The 20,286-nt window shown below is 38.1% G+C and overlaps 1 protein-coding gene across 2 annotated transcripts in view; it reads left to right on the forward strand.

Moving 5' to 3' along the window:
- Positions 1–9,488: 9,488 nt before the first annotated feature.
- The window catches only part of polrmt (polymerase (RNA) mitochondrial (DNA directed)), a 78,755-nt gene continuing 67,957 nt past the window's right edge, over positions 9,489–20,286 (forward strand). Inside the window, exons 1-4 of one of the 2 annotated variants that reach the window (XM_041791976.1) lie at positions 9,489–9,678; positions 10,880–10,969; positions 12,725–13,557; positions 15,767–15,900. In XM_041791976.1, the coding sequence (XP_041647910.1) occupies positions 9,540–9,678; positions 10,880–10,969; positions 12,725–13,557; positions 15,767–15,900 (1,196 nt within the window). In that variant the 5' untranslated portion in view covers positions 9,489–9,539. The remainder of the gene's footprint in view (positions 9,679–10,879; positions 10,970–12,724; positions 13,558–15,766; positions 15,901–20,286) is intronic. The other variant, XM_041791977.1, reaches the window with a different exon arrangement.

Consider the following 20,286-nt stretch of genomic DNA (forward strand, 5'->3'; position numbering starts at 1 on the left):
ATGTCAATGTGTTTTTTGTTAGTGTTGTATGAAACTGTTTCCCCATCTTCAAGAAAACCTCAACATGTAAATAATTTTCAGGACATCTGGCCGCTTGGAGGCTTGGCCCTGTAACAGAGTTAGGCTCCATCTCTCCATCAGTAATGTAAGAGGAAGTAATTCTTCTTAAAGTTGTTTGAATAAGAGCTGAAATGCTTTATGATAAACAATAGTATAAAATGTTGTAAGTGGAATATTTGAGAAAAATGAAGCAGCATCATCATCATCATCATAGCCAATCATTTTCTAAGTAACCAAGACATTATTGTTTCTTAATAAGTTAAATTTCTTAAGCCTAATCTTAAATAAAGTTATAATTGAAAGTTTATTATTATTTGTGCTTCTTGCTCAAAAGTTGCTCTGTACCACTGAAGTAAAATGCCTAATTTCCTAGATAGGACTTCTCATTCTTATAGGCTGATAAAGTGCATTTTTATTTTTCATGTACAATGACAAGTTTAAGTTAGTTTAAATGAACTGCTTTCTAGGTTAAAAAGTGTCAAGGAGTCAGTGATAAATGTCAAAGATGCCATTTAAATGCCTTTTCCCCACTAATTACCCTGAAATTATATGGCTATGTTGCTATTTAAAAAACTTAATTTTCTATCAATCTAATTCAAGACCAGTTGTATTTTCCATTGGAACGGTGTCTCTCAAACACACGTGTAAACAATGGAACACATGTTCCAGTCGCCCTTTCTCCTCTGAAATTCCCTGTAATTAAAATCATACAGTCATTCTATGTACTGTAACTCCTCAAAAATCAGATTGGGCCCTGAGGTCAACAACAAAGCCGGGGCCTCATGTGAGTATCAGATGTGGTGGCAGATTGCTTTGTGGCGTCGGAAGCAAATGTTAAGGCTCTGAGCTCACTGTGGAGTAGAAACAAGGATAATGTATTTCTTTGTTAAATGTTATGTGTAGTGTCTTTCAGATTTACAGTCAGCATCTCTAATGCTGAATACTGCAGTGATTTACAAAACCTGATGGTTGTAACACAAATGGTTGCTTTAAGCTTACTAGATCAACAACTGTTTAGTTAATTTTTAAATAAAGTTTAGCTGTAATGTATTGTTTAGCTTCTCATGATAGTTAAAAACAAAACATATAAGGCTAAAAGCTTTTTGAGACTCCAAGGGCCTGTGTCCATAGCGAGAAGTGGTGTTGAAAGATGTTGCTAATGTACTAGTACAAAAAGCTGCAGTTCCTCAAGAGTCCACTTGAGGCTGGATGCAGAGAGCGTCACATTTACATCCCATGTTAAATTGCCCATATTTGCAGCAGAAATAAAGATATACACGGCCTCTGTAAAAAAAAACTAATTTGACTTAATTGGTTCATGTCTTAAGGGGTTGTTTTTTATTTTTAAATTGTCTGTTTTGGTTTTAAGAAAAATACAGACAATGCAAAATCAGTGACCAAATGGCTGACATTAGAGTCCTGCAGGTCTGCACAGCGTCGCAGGGGTTAGTGCTGTTGCCTTACAGCAAAAGGCTCCTGGTTCGCTTCCAGGTCAGGGCCTTTCTATGCAGAGTTTGCATGTTCTCCCCGTGCACGTGTGGGTTCTCTGTGGGTACCCCGGCTTCCTCCCACCACCAAAGACATGCTCGTTAAGAAATGGGTGACTCTAAATTCAGTTTAGTTTTAATTAGTTTTTACTGCTGGTTTGTTAGTTAAGTTTCAATTTTTCAAAAATACTTCATTTTAGTTTAGTTTAGTTTCAGCGTTAGTTTTAGTTGTTTTGGATACATGGCAGGGCTGAGTGACATTATACATTTAAAAAAAAATATTCATCACTTATCCTTTTATCTATTTAAATATTATGTTTGAATACAACTCCAGAAGTAAAACTACCACTGTGTAAAGTCTTAGCCAATCAAATCAGGCCATTTTACATGCCAGAGACGAATGACATTTCATCTCTATTTTTATTTTATTTTAGTCAGTTTTATAAGCACACTATGTGGTTTTAGTTACTTTAATTTTTTTGGCAAGGCTAAGTTCGTATTTATTTTCAGTTAACTAAAATTATTTTCATCTTTTAGTTTTGTTTATTTAGTTACTTTTAGTTAACTATAATAACCTTGCTGGACGGATTCGGGTATTAAATGGGGAAAACTGCAGGTAATGGGCTGGGTCTCAGTTCTGAGCCCTATGGGTATGGTTGGATGTGAGTTTCCAAAAGTGGACCTGTGCAGGACTCTGGCTAATGTCACTCAATCTTCACCCAATACTTTATTCAGTCCATGGTTCATAGCCACTGTTTTGAAGTGCTCATTTTCCATACAAAACCAATGCATTTCAGAGTTTAGAGCACCCCACATCCTGAGCACAAAAACCACTAAGATCAGCTGTTCAGGTCCAGGGCTGCTGCTTATGTCAGGTCATGACTCCTTCGCATCGTTTCATGTTTTCATTTTTTTTTTTTTTTTTTTTTTTTGTTTCTTCTTGTTTCTATTTCCTTGAGCAAGACATTGACAGTATTGTTAAAGACAAGCTAATTTTTCAGCAAAGTCTTTGGTCTGTATCCTCTGGGAGTCATGAATATATGTCAGTAAGAAATTGTAAAAGACAGTACACATAACAGGAATTGCCATTAATGTGCTTATAAAATTACCTTTGAGGCCATAGTCAATGATTTATATATATATATATATATATACACACACACACACACACACACACACACACACAGTGCTTAACAAATTTATTAGACCACCTGTCATAAAAATGAGAAAACATAGCCTAAATATTTTAGAAATCTTTCAAAAACTTGTTTAAAACTAAAAACATTATTATTTATTTGGCAAATAACAAACTGAAACAACTAAATAGTCCTTTTTCACACATTATAACCAAAAAACTTCATATTTTGTATGGCCTCCTTTGGCCTTGTTAACAGCTTGCATTCTTGCTGGCATTGTTTTTATGTACTTTTCCACAGTCTCTTTTGTTATTGAGTTCCAAATAGTTTCTAGCTGTTCCCACAGACTTGCTTTAGATGAAACTTTTTTGCAATCAATCTTTGAATCTACTAAATCCCAAATTTGTCTAATAGGATTCAAATCCGGACTTGGACTTGGCCAGTCCATCAGTTCCAGTACTCCATATTGCTTTTTCTTGGTCAGATAGTCTCTGCACAGCTTTGAAGAATGCTTGGGGTCATTGTCTTGTTGGTATATGAACCCATGACCAATCAGATTCAGTCCAGAAGGGATTCTATGATGCACTAAGATGTTGTGGTAGACATCCTTGTTCATGATACCGTCCATTTTCACTAATCTGCCCACACCGTATCCACAAATGGAACCCCATACCATAACCGTGTTTCACTGTGGGTGCAATGCATCTGGCATCAAAATGTTCTCCAGCTTTTCTGCGGACATAAACACGACGATGCTGACCGAAGAGTTCAAACTCGGACTTGTCCGTCCAGAGTACCTTCTTCCAGTCATCAACAGTCCAGTGTTTGTGCTCCCTGGCAAATCTGAGGCGTTTCTGGATGTTTGCAGGCCTCAATAATGCTTTCTTAGCAGCTTTTCTTCCCTTTAAGCCTTGTTCCGTCAGTCGTCTGCTTATGGTCATTCTGGAGACTTTCTCAGACTCTGATCTAGAAGCATTCATCTTGGCCTGAAGATCAGCAGTGGTCTTCCTTCTGTCTCTAGTACTTCACATCTTGAGGTGTCTGACATCTGCTTCAGTTAGCTTTCATTTCCTGCCTCTCCCTTGGCACATTTTGTAAGTACCAGTCTCGGCAATTGACTCCAAAGCATACTTGGCCACACTGTGAGAACACTTTATGTCTCTCCCTATTTGTCTCAGAGACCATCCAGCATCATAAAGTGCTTTAATGCAGACTCTCATTTTCAGTGAGCTCTCTACGTTTTACCATTTTGAACAGGAATGAGGAATTTCAAACTGAATTCACCTTTTTATACCCAAATTTGAGCCGGCTCACTGGGCTTAACAAATTTATTAGACCACCCTAACCCTAACCCTAACCAAAGTAAGGTTTATGCCACAGCTACCCTAAATTAACAGCATTGGTAATTACTAAAATCATTTTTTATGTTTCTGCAACGGTTAATACACCAATATGTAGAAGCTCTTTAACCCAAATGATAAACATGTAGCTTTAAACATGTAGCCTAAAAATATTGCATGTTTGTCTTGAAACTTTCAGTTTGCTTGCGATTCATCCAAAATCTAAAACAATCTGCTATTAGTTGTTGAACACGAATTCTTCCATCTGTATTTTATCAGAATGGGAGGGCTTTGACCCCTTGACATAGAGATATTTAGACACACATCTTGCACAACTCCACTTTTGGTGTGATACTGCCATTTGCAAAGATGTGCAGCTAATTTCTCTGGCTGCAATTCATTGTTTTCTCTGTCCACCACAGCACACCCGGTACCTGATTGGATCTTTATTCTCTGAGTTGAGCTGAGCTGAATCAAGTGGAATCGAGCTGAGCCATGCCATCTGGGTGTGCCCTGAGCTGAGAACACTGCTCTGTGAGCCAGGCACCCATGGATGATGTTCTCAAGTTGAGGAACCTAATCTGTCCCAGCAGGAATCCAAGCAGCTCTGTAAGTGTATGAATAGAGATAATATCTCTATAATGAGGCCTGTTTTGTACCATCAAAGTCTTCAAAAGGGCCTGAAACCCGACCTCCCTCCTAGCACTGACAATCCCTCAGTAATAGCTCCCCATTATTAATTGTTTTGCCTGTTTGCTAAGTCCTTGTTCCCCTCTTTCACTCTCTTGCTCTTATGGATGTGTGTTTGCTGCTCACCCATGACCTGAAGCTTTTAAGTGTGCGGACCTTCTGACAGTTTTGCCATGCATATTTGGTTTACTTGTTTTATTTTGTTTTATTTTTTTTTTTTTTAAGAAAATGTATTCATTATACATGTCTGGACTACACTTAATATGAAAACTGATGAGACAATTATTCACAGCATGTCACACGTGGCCTGTATAATGTGTAAGATCCAGCACAGGTGTGCATGAATTATGAAAGCTGTGTGTTGTGGTTGGCTAACAAACATCCGGGCGTGGTTGAAGGAACTGACCAGGCCACCAAAACTCAACCCCACTGTCAACACAGCCCTTTTGCATATCCTGCTTCGTGACCATTGTCTATTGTCAGCGGCAGTATGATAAGTAGAGTCGTCTATCTGATGCTGTGAAGCGTTCTGAGACCCATCCTCCCTGGTTCTTCATAGGACAGCAGGCAGAGATCGAAATGACTGATACTGTTTGATGACAAAAATGTGACTTGTCAGAGGTGACTGAACATCCAAGCAGTGCTAATCTGAGATCAGGGGGACAAAACAGAGGACGCAGATGGAAAAGGATGGTGGTGAGGATGGGAAGGCACTTTTACTGTACATCCTTGCTGCCACGAATTTTGCTGACTCAGCAATTCTCCATATTCCTGTATGTGCTGAAGCTTTTACTGAATGTTGAGGCTGTCCTCGCATCATTCTCTCAGACTATCCTATTAGGATACAAATTGTAGCATGACACATCTCTACCGTTTCACTGAATGCATCTTAGGTTGCTTATTTAAAAGAATCCTGTAAGAGCTGTGTGAGTCACAGCATCCAGTAAAGGCCTGAAGGATAGCTCTGATGTCAGTCTTTTAATGGACTGTAATGGATGTAAAGTGAACAATACGATGACTAATGATTCATAATTAAAGTTTGTATCAGTGATTAAAATGTTTACTGCAGGCTTTAAAAACTACTCATGTGCTGCATGTCTCAGCTTGAACCCACAATGACAACGTTTCCAGATGAGACTGCTAGATAAAATCTCCAATTTCACATAAGTGGAGCCTCCAAAGGCAGCTTCTTAAGAAGCATTTTTTCCCCACATGGTGACAGGTCACTAATTCCCTGTAAGTGATGCAGAGACGCACACAAGAGACTCACACGCACACACAAACATATGCCAAAAGCATTTACCAACACAAGCATCTCACAGAGAAGTATCTCCATCAAAAACAAGCCCTCTCTCCATCTGTTAAACAAATAGGGAGCCCCTACAAAGGTGTGCAAAAGAATCCCCATGATCAAAGTGTATGAGAATGGCAGCCTTGTCCCGGCCTGGCCATTATCAGGCCCCATGAATGCCTGTCTTCTCCTCTTTTGTCGGCCGGGGCATTGACAGTCACTCACCCGGCAATGACTGTCACACCAGCGCAAAGAGCCAGCCGCCGACAGGGGCCAACCACATCAAACGAGGCTGTCAAGGGGCCCTGCTCATGAACCGTGGCAACAAACACCTCCTGATCCTCACCTACAGCAGCAGCAGACACCCACCGCTGTGCTCTCAGCCACTGCCTCCACTGAGAAAAGATGTACTGCCTGGACCTCATTTCCCTCTCTGCACCCCCTTAACCCCACCCTCTTTCTCTCTCTCTGTCAAGTAGTGCTTGTGTTAACCTCCAGCCTGCTGAAACATAAAAAAAGGGCCGCTCAAATATTTAAGCATGCTTTATGGATGCATGACAAGGAGAGGCTGAGGCTGCTGGGGGTCAGAGAGTATACAGGATATGAATGAGATACAGTTTTAGTTTCAATTCAGGGCTGACTTACACTTGAGTGAGAGTGAAAGATGCTTGAAATTCAGACGTTTATTAAAAGAAGAAAAGCATCATTTTCATTAGTCAGCACGGAGGCTTCTTGCATGCATATTCTTCCAGTTTCAGATTTACTTGATGGAAATACCTTTCAGCTCCTAGGCCATGTAATTTTTTAGTTATTGAAAAGTTTATATTAAATTCAGTAATTACAATGCAATAACTTAGAGTGTTAAATAATTTTTTTGCACAGTCAGTACTTCCAAAACAAGTTCAGTAACTCAAAAATAATCGTTTATCATTTTCCAGCAGGAGTATAAGATTTTTACTGGATCAAGAGCTTGATCATAACCTTTTCTGTCTATATGTATGCACCACACTAATTAATTTAAATTTAAAGACCAAACTATTCAACATCTTATCAAATAACATGATTATGTGTGCTGTATAATACACAAATATGACATAAAATATTTTTCTTGTTTCATGTAAGACATTCAGTCTCTCCATGCACTGTGGTTTAACCATCAGTCTTTCTCTGTTCAACTTTGGTTAGACTGCCACCTGCAGGTTAAACATAATTCACTGTCCATTCCAAAGTGTTGTGGACATGGACATCTGAGTCAAAGCAGAATAGATTTAATAGTCCACCATGCTGGTATATTTAGCAATAAGACCAGCTTTTTCTCCTGTAATAAACTGAAAACAGATTTTAAAAATACGACTACATCAATATAGTTTGGCCAATAACATCTTTTTTGTTTTAAAATTACTTACCTGTAAATATTCAACTTGAAGAAAGAAACATCTGCAGAGCAGCAAGTAAAGACAGGAGTCCCAAAAGATCCTGGCTGCAGACAAAAAGGCAAATGTCAATCAAGTAAGTAAGTGAGGTTTATAAAGCACCTTCCACAGAGCAAGGTCACAAAGTGTTTCACAAATTTTACCATGACGGTCCTAACAATAAAAGCCTATAAAAGACGACAAATAAAATACAGAAAAAAATACTGCACAAAGTTGCATCACAATCTTACACCCAGATTTCATGTGGTATAAAGCCAACTTGAAAATGATAGTCTTAAGATGCTTATTAACAGCAGTGTGCACAGGTAAGAAGTTTCAGAGACATAAAATCCAAAACATGATTGCCTTGGTTTTAATCAAACACGAAGAGTAATAGATAGACTTTTGTCAGGATACCTGAAGGGCCGACAGGTGATGGAGTGGTGGAGTTGTTCAGTGATATATATGGTTTTAAAAGTAAGGATCTTAAAATAAATCCAACATTTCAGTTGAATGCAGAAAAAATAACAGGTGTAATGTGGATTGACCTGCTGGAATGAGTTTACAATCTTGCAGAAGTAGTTTGGATAATTTGTTGAAATCAAGGAAAGACTTCCTTATACAGGTGAATTGGGAACTGTGGTCAAAGCAGGAGACACAAGTCTGTATTAGTGCTAATTTGGCTTCTAATACCACGGGTTTAAATGATGTTTCTGATCAAAAAGCATTCCCTGATTTAAAAAAAAAAAAAAAAAACATACAGTACCGTGCAGAACGTCTAGGCATGTTTTGGCCAAAAATTGAGGCTGTAGTAAGGTATAGATGTGGCGAGTACACCACCTGAGGGCGCCATCTGGCATGAAGGAGGACTGTGACAACCCAGGTCATGCTCTGAAAGTCCTTGCAAATTGTCAAGGGCATGGGAAAATAAGCTGCTTAAAAGAAAAAGTCTACACCTTTAGGCTGGCATTCATGGTTGATGTGGCAAGTAAGCATTACCTAGGGCACCGTTCGGGGGAGTAGATGCTATAAGCCCCAGGTGCTGTGGATGTTCCAGGGGCTCAAAAAATGCCAGTGGTTTCTGGGTGTATCACCAAATGCTGTTGAACTTGAACTTAGCTGCAGAGTCACAGATGTGTGTGTGGACATGTGTCCAGCTTGACTATGCCACCCTCCCCCTCTCTTATGCCCTGGGATGTGGCATATTGTCTGGGATGAATCCTTGATGCCCTACATGCCCAAAACTTATGCACATGTACATAAATACTAGTATATTCAAAGATTTTGGATATTTGAAGGTAGAAGGGATTGAATGGTCATTCACATCACGTGACAGCTAAAAAGGGGTAGCTTATTTTGTCACTTAACAAAAAATTTGGCTGAACATTTTTTTAAAAATGGCTAGGCCTTTTAAAACTACTTTAAACTAAAAAGCAAAAGAAATTCCTGCCTTTCAAAATGTATGCTGACATGTTCATTTAAAATAAAACAATAAATTAAATAACATTTTATAAAGTAAAACAATCAAGTATCTTTTTTATTTAGTGTTGCCTCTTGCTTTTATCCCTTGTATCAGACAAGAGAAAATGTACAACTCTTGCTGTATTGCTAACCAGCAACTTTTTATAGTTTACTGAGTTTAAGTCCCCATACAAGCCTGTTTATGTCAGCTGACTAGTATTCGTTGATATGTACCAATAATACTTTTGGTAAAACCAATAACAAACGTTCATTATATACTTTGACACCGGTGTCGACTTACCTTTCATATTTTATTGTACGCTAACCCTTTAAAACCGTTGCAAGCAAAGACCTGCTAACCCCTGTGGTCATAAGTTTGTTGAGTTCACATCATAAGCCACATTGTATCCATTTTTAAGAAGAAAAAAAAGTACTTTCTCATTATCAGGGATTCTCGCACCGATAACATGAAAAGTGGTTTGCGCAGGGCTTCAGGAAATCATAAAGTAGGCTAATATTAGAGTTCGGAAAAATCGATTTATCTTTAATCTACTAACAGTGTCTCAATATTTGACGATCGCTCCTCTCGACTAACCATGTCTTATTTAAGATGGCTGCCTAGTGCTCGGTAGTAACGCGGTTATGGATTATAACATGTCAACATGTCACTTCTTCGTGTATCTGCCTTTGCTAAATGTCTAAATCGTCGCAGTTTGTTTGAAAAGTGTGCTATCCGCGTGTCTTTAGCGGACTGCTGTCAGTGTGTGTCTTTAAGGAGCGGGGCTGTCAGGAGAATCTCAGGTGAGCCGAAGGAGACTGCCTCACATTAATATCACATCGAGTACTATCACTGTGATCGACACGTTGGACTAGTTTAACCCACGAGTCAAATGTCTTTCTACTAACATTTCCATTAAATCAAAGCTATACTGAATAGTGTGTATGTAATGTTTGGCAAGCACATTGCAGAGTTAGCTTATGTAGGGATTTTATCAAAACTCTTAAATGTTTTGGTTTGACGAGTGACCCTGTTAACTGGTTACTTTGAGCCTAATGGCCACGTGGTTGTTTCAGCAGTTGAAAAGTCTCTTTTTTCATACCCTATGAGTATATTTTGACATTATTCTAATGATAATACAACTTAGCAAAGAGACATTTGTGATGACCCTCTGTTTTAACGCCTTTTGTAGTGGCTGAATATCCCCGGTTAACATGGTCACTGGTTTAACTAAACATCTGACTCAAACTGACAGTGCACGTGTATGTTTACAGTTATATGAAAAAATATGACCTCATAATATTTTCACATATCTAATATTCATATATATTACACTTTAATTTGTATAAGTTTTTGAATTTAAACATAGACGAACATTTAGATATATTTAATAAAGGTAGAGAAATCAGCCATCAACTTATGTTGTTGATAGTATGTCTATGAGAAGTCTAATTTAAGTATAGTTAAATATGTACTATAGAATTACACAAAATTATGTGTTTGTTAGTATAAATGTGTTTTAGATCTATATAATGTAAAAAAGAAATATTTTTTTGTTTATATCTATAAGGAAGCTGGAAAATTAATGATCGATGAATTATGTAGAGAAGGTTGGAATAAATTAGTCCACGCTTCTCCCCTCTCCTTATCAGATATGTAAAGCAGGGTTTTGCATTTGACATTTTGTATTGTACTGTCTCATTTTTTTTTTTTGTTTTAGGTTATTATTATTATCATTAGTAGTAGTAGCAGTAGTATTTTTTATTATTATGGTTATTATGTAAGACCTTTTTTTTCTCTTCTCACATACTAAAATTAAATTTTAACATTTTCAGTAAGATTTGAACAAAAATATTAGGTCACTGTAAATTGCTAGGAATACTTTAAACATCACTCTTGTCTGTATTGTTGAACACTGTCATCCTAGTTTGTCATAATAATGCATAACCATTGTCAATCCAATTTTAATATCTTGTAACATATATAACTGTTTTTGGTTTTCAGAGACTCCCCTCCAGCTTCAGCGAAGGAATGTCTCGTTAAAAACAGAGGTTGGAAAGAAACGTGTGCTAGAGCAGTATCAGCTGTTAGATGGTATGTTATTGTAGACCTGTGGTTCTCATCTGGTCTAGTGTCAGGACTCACAACCGTCTCCTTAATAGCAAAGCTCTTACATTTTGCAATCATAACTGTTTTGGTACAGCTTTGCTCAGAGATGGAACAAAAGATGTAATGAAGCCAGGGTTCCTGAAGATCCTTGAAAAGTCTTAAATAGTCTTACATTTCATTTTTGAAATTTTGTGTTTGAAATTTTACGGCCATAAAAACTCTTAAAAAGTCAGTTTTTTACCAGTTGGAGGTCTTAATTTTTTTGGAGGCACTTAGACTAAGACATTTCCTTGTCTATTCTTTGTTTTTTAGCCAACCTTTACGATTTTAATCATCTTCCTCCAAAAATTGTTGCATGAATATTGATAATTCAGGAATTTGGTGTTGGGAGGACCCCCAGACCCCTCTCTGATTTTGTCTGACTCACTGTAATTTAATAAACTCTGTACTGTTGTGAAACATTAATCCAGTTCTCTAACATCTGGGCTCCTAGGTTGCAAACTTAAAATCAAACTTATTTTAACAGGTCTTCTCTGAGAAAAACAAATTATTGTGCTTGAAATAGTTAAAGTCTTTAATATCAGCTCAGCACACCTGACAAAGTGCATCAGTATTCATATCACCATATACCATATTGATAGAATAGAGGCATTAAATATGCCAGAAATCATCAAATTTGGGCGTTCATGAGTCAAAAATGCATTTTGCCCTATACCATTTGACATTTCTTAAAAAGTTAATTAAATCAGAAAACTCAGCCCTGGTCTTGTGCACTGAGAAATCTCATGCCTTCCATTTTTGACTGTTTACTATGCATAAAGGGGTCATAATTTTTATCAGTTCAGGTCTTTAAAAGGTCTTAAAAGTCTCAAATTTGATCTCTAAAAGTGTATGAAACAAATGGATTGAGAAATATCCTTCAAACTAAAAGCACAGAATTTTTGGCACACATTCGTGACTTACTGAAAAGGGCTTCACGACCCTTTTGGGTCCCAACCCATCAGTTGACAACCAGTCTTAGAGACAGTAGCCAGGCTGGCAAACTACTGATACAACTTTCTACATGTTGCAAAAGATGTTTTTGGAAAGTTTCTCGTTACAAATAATTTAGATTAGATTTTGGAACAGCCTGTATGTTTAAAGAAAATCAAAATGACAGACAAAAGTCCTTGTATCAATTTGAACAAATAAATTCAAAATAAAAGATAAGAATAACCTATAGCTTTCATGTGAAATAATAAATTAGTTCAAGTTATTTTGCTTTGTATTGTTCTATTAAGTATTATTAATAAAGTAATTTCCATCATTAACCTTGTTAATTTCATGCATACACTTATAAACAAACTTGATAACACATTAAGAGGATTTGTCTTGATAACGGGATAAAGATGATTAGTCCATCAAGGAATGTAAAACCTTTGGAGCATGAAGTAATCTGATTGCAGAAGGGTTGAACAGTTTCCAAGTAGGTGAAAATTGGCAGCATCCTGATGGAATGTAATGGAGAAAAAACTTCATTGCAACTTCTCTGAAACAAATCAATATTTTTTCTGGAAGATCAGCAATTTAAAAAATTTGATTTTTTTTTTTTTTTTTTTGCTAATACTATGTGAGATGTGAAAACATTGCTTGATCTCTTTAGCTTATGCACCCAATGAATCTTTCTAACATAACATTTTTTTTATTTAAAAAAGTGACTTTATTTGTCCACTGATGTCAAATTTCCTTTTACTCTGTCAGTGCTCGAGGCCAGAATCCATCAACTCCAAGCTGACATCGTTCTAGATGTCCACCATGCAAAGGTGCAGATTGTTAAAGCCCCTTCTTCTGGAAGAGGGGGTTTCCCTGGTAAGGGTCCTAAAATTGGCTCCCCAGAGAAAACTGGCATTACACAGTCAGAACAGACTGTTTCTAAAGGAGCCTCTAAGTCTCAGCCAAGCCGATGGATGGAAAAATTATCCAAGGAGAAGAAAACCAAACTCAAGAAGCTGCAGAACATCCAGAGGAATGCTGACAATAAAGCAGCCAACAAATCTAAAGGAAATACGAGCAGCTCAATGCTCCCTGGGACCTCACATAAGATTATTTCAACCTCAGCTAAAAAGACTTCACCATTGACTAAAAAAAGCAAGGGCCACAAAAAATTGGCTGATGAGATTCCTGATGTAGTTTCTACGTCCACCGCTGCTCCTTCTGCAGCAGCGCTGCATAAAATGTCTAGAGAGAGACCGAAGCAGCAACAAAACCAGATTCACTCTGAAGAGACACAAACTGTTACTGATGCAGAGAGCAGGGCCAAAGAGCTGGCTGAGGTGGAAGAGCTGGAGAGGAGGCTAAATCATCAAGCAGGGCACTTAGTTTATTCAAGGAAGTCACAGCGCCAACAGGACACTGAAGGAGTTGTGTGTAGGAACATGCAGATGAGCATCCATTCTTACCTGGAGGCATGCGTGTTTGCAGGGGAAATTGAGAGAGCTCATAGTTTCCTGCTCAACCAGCACAGAATCGTGACTCGGCGAAAGTTTCTCAACGCAGACATCTACAACATCGTAATGAGGGTGTGGGCCAAGAAGGTGAGTCCAGTCGTCACTGTTTTAAAACAAAGAAAAACACCTTTTCATGGTTTAATGTCATTTTCATCAGATAATGTGCCAGAGCCGTGGGATAATTTGCTGGATTAACTTTGGTTCTCTGGCAGTTTATGGTGTTCTATTTTGAATAGGACTGTCCAAAGATTAAAATTTCTAATTGTGATTAATCTCAGAGTTTCTGCTGTTAATTGTGATTAATTGTATCCACTATTTTGCATTTAAAACCGTTTCTTTCATTTTGGAATTTTCAGCTGTCTTAAACTAATGGTAATTTACTTCCTGTTTGGATACAGATGAACTTAACCCGCGAAAAGGAAGCTGTTCTAGATTGAAATGGTAAAAAGGGGACTGTAAAAAGCTAAATGTGTGATAGCGCAAGGTGCAGGTGACTTTTGACTTGTTTACTGAGCTGTCCAAGTTTATTAAAGTGGACTTTTGTTGTTAATGCGATTAATCTTGACAGCCCTAATCTTTAGCTATTAATTGTCATGGGGGAGGTATTTTTTAGCCAACTCAAATCCTTTCAGTTTCCTTTTTTTAATTGCTGTCTTTTATATCTTTACAGGTCAAATTAATTGGCAAACTAACATACAAATAGCTTTATAGACATTAAGAACTTGGGTTGTCTCAGTGCCAGAATCTTAAACATCAAACACAAGTCAAATCAAACAATATTTACAACAGTTTCGATATCACAGAAAAACACTGGGAAAACAATATGATGAACTTTGTTTTTAATTACCAAATGTTGCTAGCAGATTTTACACAAAGCCTTAATCAGTTTAGACAGTGCCACTCCCTTTCTTAGTCTCCATGTGTTAATTAGAAATCTAACTTTATTTCATTGTTGGATGACAGAAGGGCTTACTATTTTTATAATATTCACAGGATACCATCTAAAAGGGTCTGTGGCAGTGAGAGGATGTTGTGAGATCCATCTAAAAGTGAAAGTACTATGTAGTAGAAATAAATAATAAGAATGGCAGTAAGCAGTGTCAACATACAAATAGTATATACATGCCAACCAATGCCACTGCAACTTCTCTTCTCAGCTAAGTTTGGGCAAGTCACAAGACAGAAATACTGACAGCCTGACAATAACATGAGTCACATATACAGTCATGTGCACGAGTTTTGAGCATGTAGGGTGCTAAAGATCCAAGGTCAAGCCCAATGGCATCTCTTCTGTCTGGACCTTTTTACCCCTGGTAATAGCTCGTAGACCACTGGCCTTGGGACATCCCCATCATGACCAGGGCCTCCTTGCAACCCTACTACCCATCTGTATAGTACCCCAGGCCATACTTACCCACCACATCCACCCCTTACTTCGTCCTAAATGTGTCAACTTTGTTATTTTTTAAGCAGTTTATTTTCACATGTCTCTGGTAATATGGAAGGACGTCTAGAGCTCGACCCACGTTGTGTCAGTCCTCCCTCCTGCCTGGTGGTGCCCTCAGGCAGCTTACTCACCACATCTACATGTTACTTCAGCCTCAATATTTGGCCCAAACATGCCTACATGTTCTACACAGTATTGTGCCTCTCTGAGTTGTAGTGATTGGCTGGTTACATGCAGGCTAATCCAGATTGACTGTTTGATTCAGACCTGATAACATTTAAAACAACAAATACAAAGAACGCCCCTACAGACAGGTAGCAATTTATTCAAAAGACATATTTTTTGTTGTTAATGGCATGCCATGGTCAAAATCTGTTATTTTAAACAAAAATGTGATGAAATAATTTTAAAATTGAAGCAAAAGAGGCCTCATCTATTGATCATTTGTTGTGCATAGTTGTATGTATAAATATCAGTGTCATAAGATCTGGATGAGTTTGTGTGAAGTTCAGGTGTGTTTCTCATGTTCTCTTTGTAAATAGTTTGTCAGCTTCATGCATTGGTTATAGATATTTAACAAAACCTGCATCGTTCCTTGTTATTCATTTTAGGAGCCTCACAAAGAAAGCCGTGGAGTTGAAAGTCATTCTAATAGAGCCATGACCTGTTTCCATTTTACATAGAAGCATAGAGCTGCATTTTTAAATTAAGTGTTATCATGGTCAGAAATTGAGTTGAGTTTAATTGCTGCTTGTTTCCTTGGACACCACATTTCTTGAATAAGCATTGGTTTTGTGCATGCATGAAAGCAAAGTCTAATTGCCCTCCAATGCCTCACTGTGTTTACAGGGCACATTAAACCAGATCGGGCGCGTGTTTATCCTGTTAGAGGAGGCTAGTCTGAAGCCAAATCTGGGATCCTACTGTTCTGCCCTGGAATGTATGGGCCGCATTCCCAACTGCTCCCCGAAGATTGTCAAAAGGTATGTCTGCACAATCAGAATGCGTCCTCACTCACAAACACACATACCCACCCGTCTGAATAAGGTTTAAGGAGACCTGATTTTATGTTCTGAATTTATAAATGTTTGTTCAGTATCATTTGGAGTTTACATTGTTGCATGCAAAGGAATAGACCACAAAGTTCTGAGGAGGGACAATCAAAATACAAAATGATAAAGAAGCAACACTATTCTGTTGTTGAATGTTTTTTAATCATTTTTATTTCCTTTTTTAGTATTTTGGTCATTCTGTCACACTGGTGGGGACTGGAAAAACAGTGCATCTACTTAGTCTTTTTATTTATGCGGATATATAGAGAAAATGACAAATGGAATCTTAAAGTCTAGATTTTGAGGGCAGTTGTAATGCAAATAATCACCAGCAGAGATCATCCTTTGTCCATCCTTGGTACTCAAACATTGCATCTCTTTAAGAAGTGACAGAGTATGTCTCCAGGTTTCTGCTTTTCTGTTTAAATTGGAAACAGCAAATTAGTTTACTAAATTAAAAGCTACCTTTGCTTTGTGTGTTTCTGCTATTGTGAAATTAAATCCTCCTATTTGTTTTCCTCTAGAGTTGACAATAAGAAATAGGTTAATGGACTTGACACATAATACTGGACAATAATCTCATTATTCAGCTATATGCAAAAATAATCTTATAATAGTAAATTTATGTGTATAAATTATAGATAAGCAGCACAAGATTGCACCACAGTGCACCTGCCACCACCATGTTTCGAAGTGGAAATGGTGTGTTTGTGGTGATGTGCAGTGTTTGATGTACGCCAAATGTAGTGTCTTGTCTGATGGCCAGAAAACTCCATTTTGGTCTCATCAGACCAAAGGACTTTCTTCCATTTGACAATGGAGTCTCCCACATGCCTTTTGGAGTACTCTAGCTGAGATTTAATTTGAGTTTTCCTCAACAGTGACTTTCTCTTTGCCACTCACCCACGAAGCTTTGACTTATGGAGAACGCTGGCAACAGTTGTATGCAGGGTCTCTCTCATCTCAGCTGCTGAAGCTTGTAACTCCTTCAGAGTTGTCGTAGATCTATTGGTGGCCTCTCACACTAGTGCCCTCCTTGCACGGTCACTCAGTTTATGAGGATGGCCTGATATAGGCAGATTTACACATGTGCCATATTCCCTCCATTTCCTAATGATGGATTTTGTCTTCATAGTGTAATGGTAGCCAGGAATACTGATCAACAATACTGATTAACACTACTGATGGGCCAACCATTTCTCTCACATTTGACCATGAAATCAAATCAGAGTTGGTCAAACACGTCACTTTTTCTGCCCTGTGGAAAAACCTCTTATTTGATTCAGCAGCTAGATATGCCAGATGCCAGCATATAATTGACAGGACACCATAGATCAACACTGGTAAAGGAGATCTGTTCATGCATGATATTCTATTCTGTTTTATCATATTCTGTTGAGGGAACATGATATTTGATTTTTGGTGATTACAAATATGCTGATATTTACAAAATTATTTGCGCTGATACCTACATTGTACCAGTATTGAATGTATTTCAGACCTAAAACTTCACTTCTTCAAACACACCATTTAAGTTAAAGTATGAGCAAATTTACAAATATTAGTCCTTTTAAAAGTAAGGACTGATGATGAATAATGAAAAGGACCTCAGCTGTCAAGGCTAACTTATTTGTTCGTACAGTCAATACTTATAGCTAATATAGTCAGATTTCTAAAGCCAAAATATTGGTTGTTAATTTTTGCAAAGTTTTCATATCTGCCAATAGTGATATTATACTTAACATATTGTGCATCCCTATATTCTATTTCTGAACCCGGACCTCAGTACCTAATTTCATTCTACTCGTGTGTAATTTTAAATGTTTTTTGTTGTTGGGTGACCAGATTATCTATTTTTTATGGAATAATGGACTCCTCTGCAAGAATATGATCTAAAATGTGGTGGTCAATGTGTTTTTTGTCAGTTGGCCTGTACTCTGATCACTCTATTAGTGAAGTTTCTTGTGTACGGATCAAAAATGAAGGCATATTGTCTTTAACAAAACCCACACACAGCTACAGTTTTAGTGACTATTGTTTCTCCTGTATTGAGTTTAAAGATAAAGGTGTTCCCAACACTTGGCACCTTGTTTGCAGCTCCTTTTCCCCTGCAGCTGATTTTGTCACCATAGCAACCCAGCTTCAAATGTTTTTTTTCCTCTACAGTTTGTCAGTTGTGGAGGTTTCTGTAATAATAGTAATCACTGCATGCTTACAGTGTGAAGCTGGTTCAGACTAACCAGTATGTAGAGTTGTGCATGGATGGTGCTTTATTTATTGTTGTTTTGTTCTGACAACCTGAAAGTTTTTGCAACTTACTTACTCAAGTGTGACCTTGACACCCAATAGTTTGGTCTGAGTTAAAACCCTCAGTTTACTTATTGAGTAGTTATGTTACAGCCCTATACGCAGACTGATGACAAGATATTTAACTCACAGTCTACATCTTGTGCACAGATCACCGAGATGACCGGACAGCCGCATGTGTCACAGAGACGGAGTGTGTGTTTGTTTGATGGTAGCCAGCACAATGAGCTGGCCTGCTGCCCAGGCAGGAGCAGCTCTCATTGAATTTCCTTTTTTCTCCCTGAGGGTTTGAACATTAGTCTTTAGTTTTAACCATGTGGCTGCATGTCTCCTTATCAGAAATGTCAGGCAACAAGCAATGATGGACCTTTACACACAGAAAACTCAAATATTAATAAGTGTATTTGTCTAAATCAATGTCAGATAATGTCATTGCACTTAAAATAAGCCACCTTCACCTTGCAGACCCAGATAATTATTTCGTTTCAAGATATTATGAGCAAAAATAAGGTCACAAGTACTTGGAACAAATGTAGCATGCAAAATGTACAGGTGTATCGCAATAAATTTGAATATTGTGGAAAAGAGAATTTCTTTCAGTAGTTATATTCAAGAAATGAAACTTGTATTCTGATTCAGTAGGCTACATAGACATGGGGAAGACTGCTGACTTGACAGTTGCCCAGGACAGTCACTGACACCCTTCACAAGGAAGGTAGGCCTCAGAAGGTTATGCTACAGAAGCTGACTGTTCACAGAGTGCTGCATCCAAGCACAGTAATAGAATGTTAAGTGGAAGGAAAAAGTGTGATGGAAAAAGATGCACAAGCAACAGGGATAACCACAGGCTTGAGGGGATCGTAAAGCAAAACCTCGTCAAGAGTTTGGGGGAACTTCACAAGGAGTGAAAGTCAGTTCATCAAGAGTCACCACACAGACAAGGCATTTGGCTAACTGTTGCATTATTTGTGTCTAACCAGGAAATTTTAGATCACTGCATGCTTCCTTCTGCTGACAAGCTTCAGGGAGATACTGATTTCCTTTTCAAGCAGGACATGGCACCTGCCCACACATCCAATGCACCAAAAACTGGTTCAGTTACCATAATATCCATGTTCTTTATTGGCCAACAAACTCGCCTGGTCCCCTTAGAGAAACTATTGGGTATTTTCAAGATGAAGCTAAAGGACTACACACAAAAATGCAGATGAACTGAAGGCTGCTATCAGAGCAACAACAGGCTCATCACCTCCATGCCACACTGCACTGATGCAGTAACTCATGGATTCAAGGAGCCCCAACCAAGTACAGAGTGTGTGTAAATGGACATGCTTTTCAAAAGGCCAGCATTTCTGTATTATTTTTTATTGGTCCTAAGTAATGTTATATTTTTTTGAGGTACTGAATTTTGTGATATCACTAGTAACTAGCTTAATTAATAAGCCATAATCATCAAAATGAAACATCTGCAGCTAGGAGGAAGGGTCTGCTAATTAAAGACCTGAAACACCCTATGACCCTGGATTCAAGCGCTGATCACGTGTCCAAGCAGCAATAAGAGGTGACTTCTCAAACAATAGACCGTTAATTTTACTTTTTCTTAGGTCAACTTTACCCAAAGTAACTACTTGGACATGAGTACAAAGGTCTTATACTCTTTCCACCTTTGTTTAAACTGTTGTGTGCATAATTTTTAGGCATGTAGGGTGCTAAGGATTCACAACCTGGGACAGGCAGAGTAATTCTCAGCACATGTCGACTCAACACATTTGTGTCTCTCGTCAACTAAGGTCAGGCTTGATGACATCACTTTTGTCTGGGCCTTTTCACCCCTGGAAACATGCCCAGATATTTTCAGCAGTTTTCAGGCCTATGGACATAGACAGGGCCTTGTGGCAACCCTACTACCTTCCCAGATGGTACCCTATAACCACCTCTTAATATGGACTTTGTCATTTTTTAAACAGATTCTTTTTCCATGCCCCTGGTAACATGCAAGGACATCCAAAG

Source organism: Cheilinus undulatus, linkage group 7 (assembly GCF_018320785.1).
Source record: "Cheilinus undulatus linkage group 7, ASM1832078v1, whole genome shotgun sequence".
In the NCBI taxonomy this organism is placed as follows: Eukaryota; Metazoa; Chordata; class Actinopteri; order Labriformes; family Labridae; genus Cheilinus; species Cheilinus undulatus.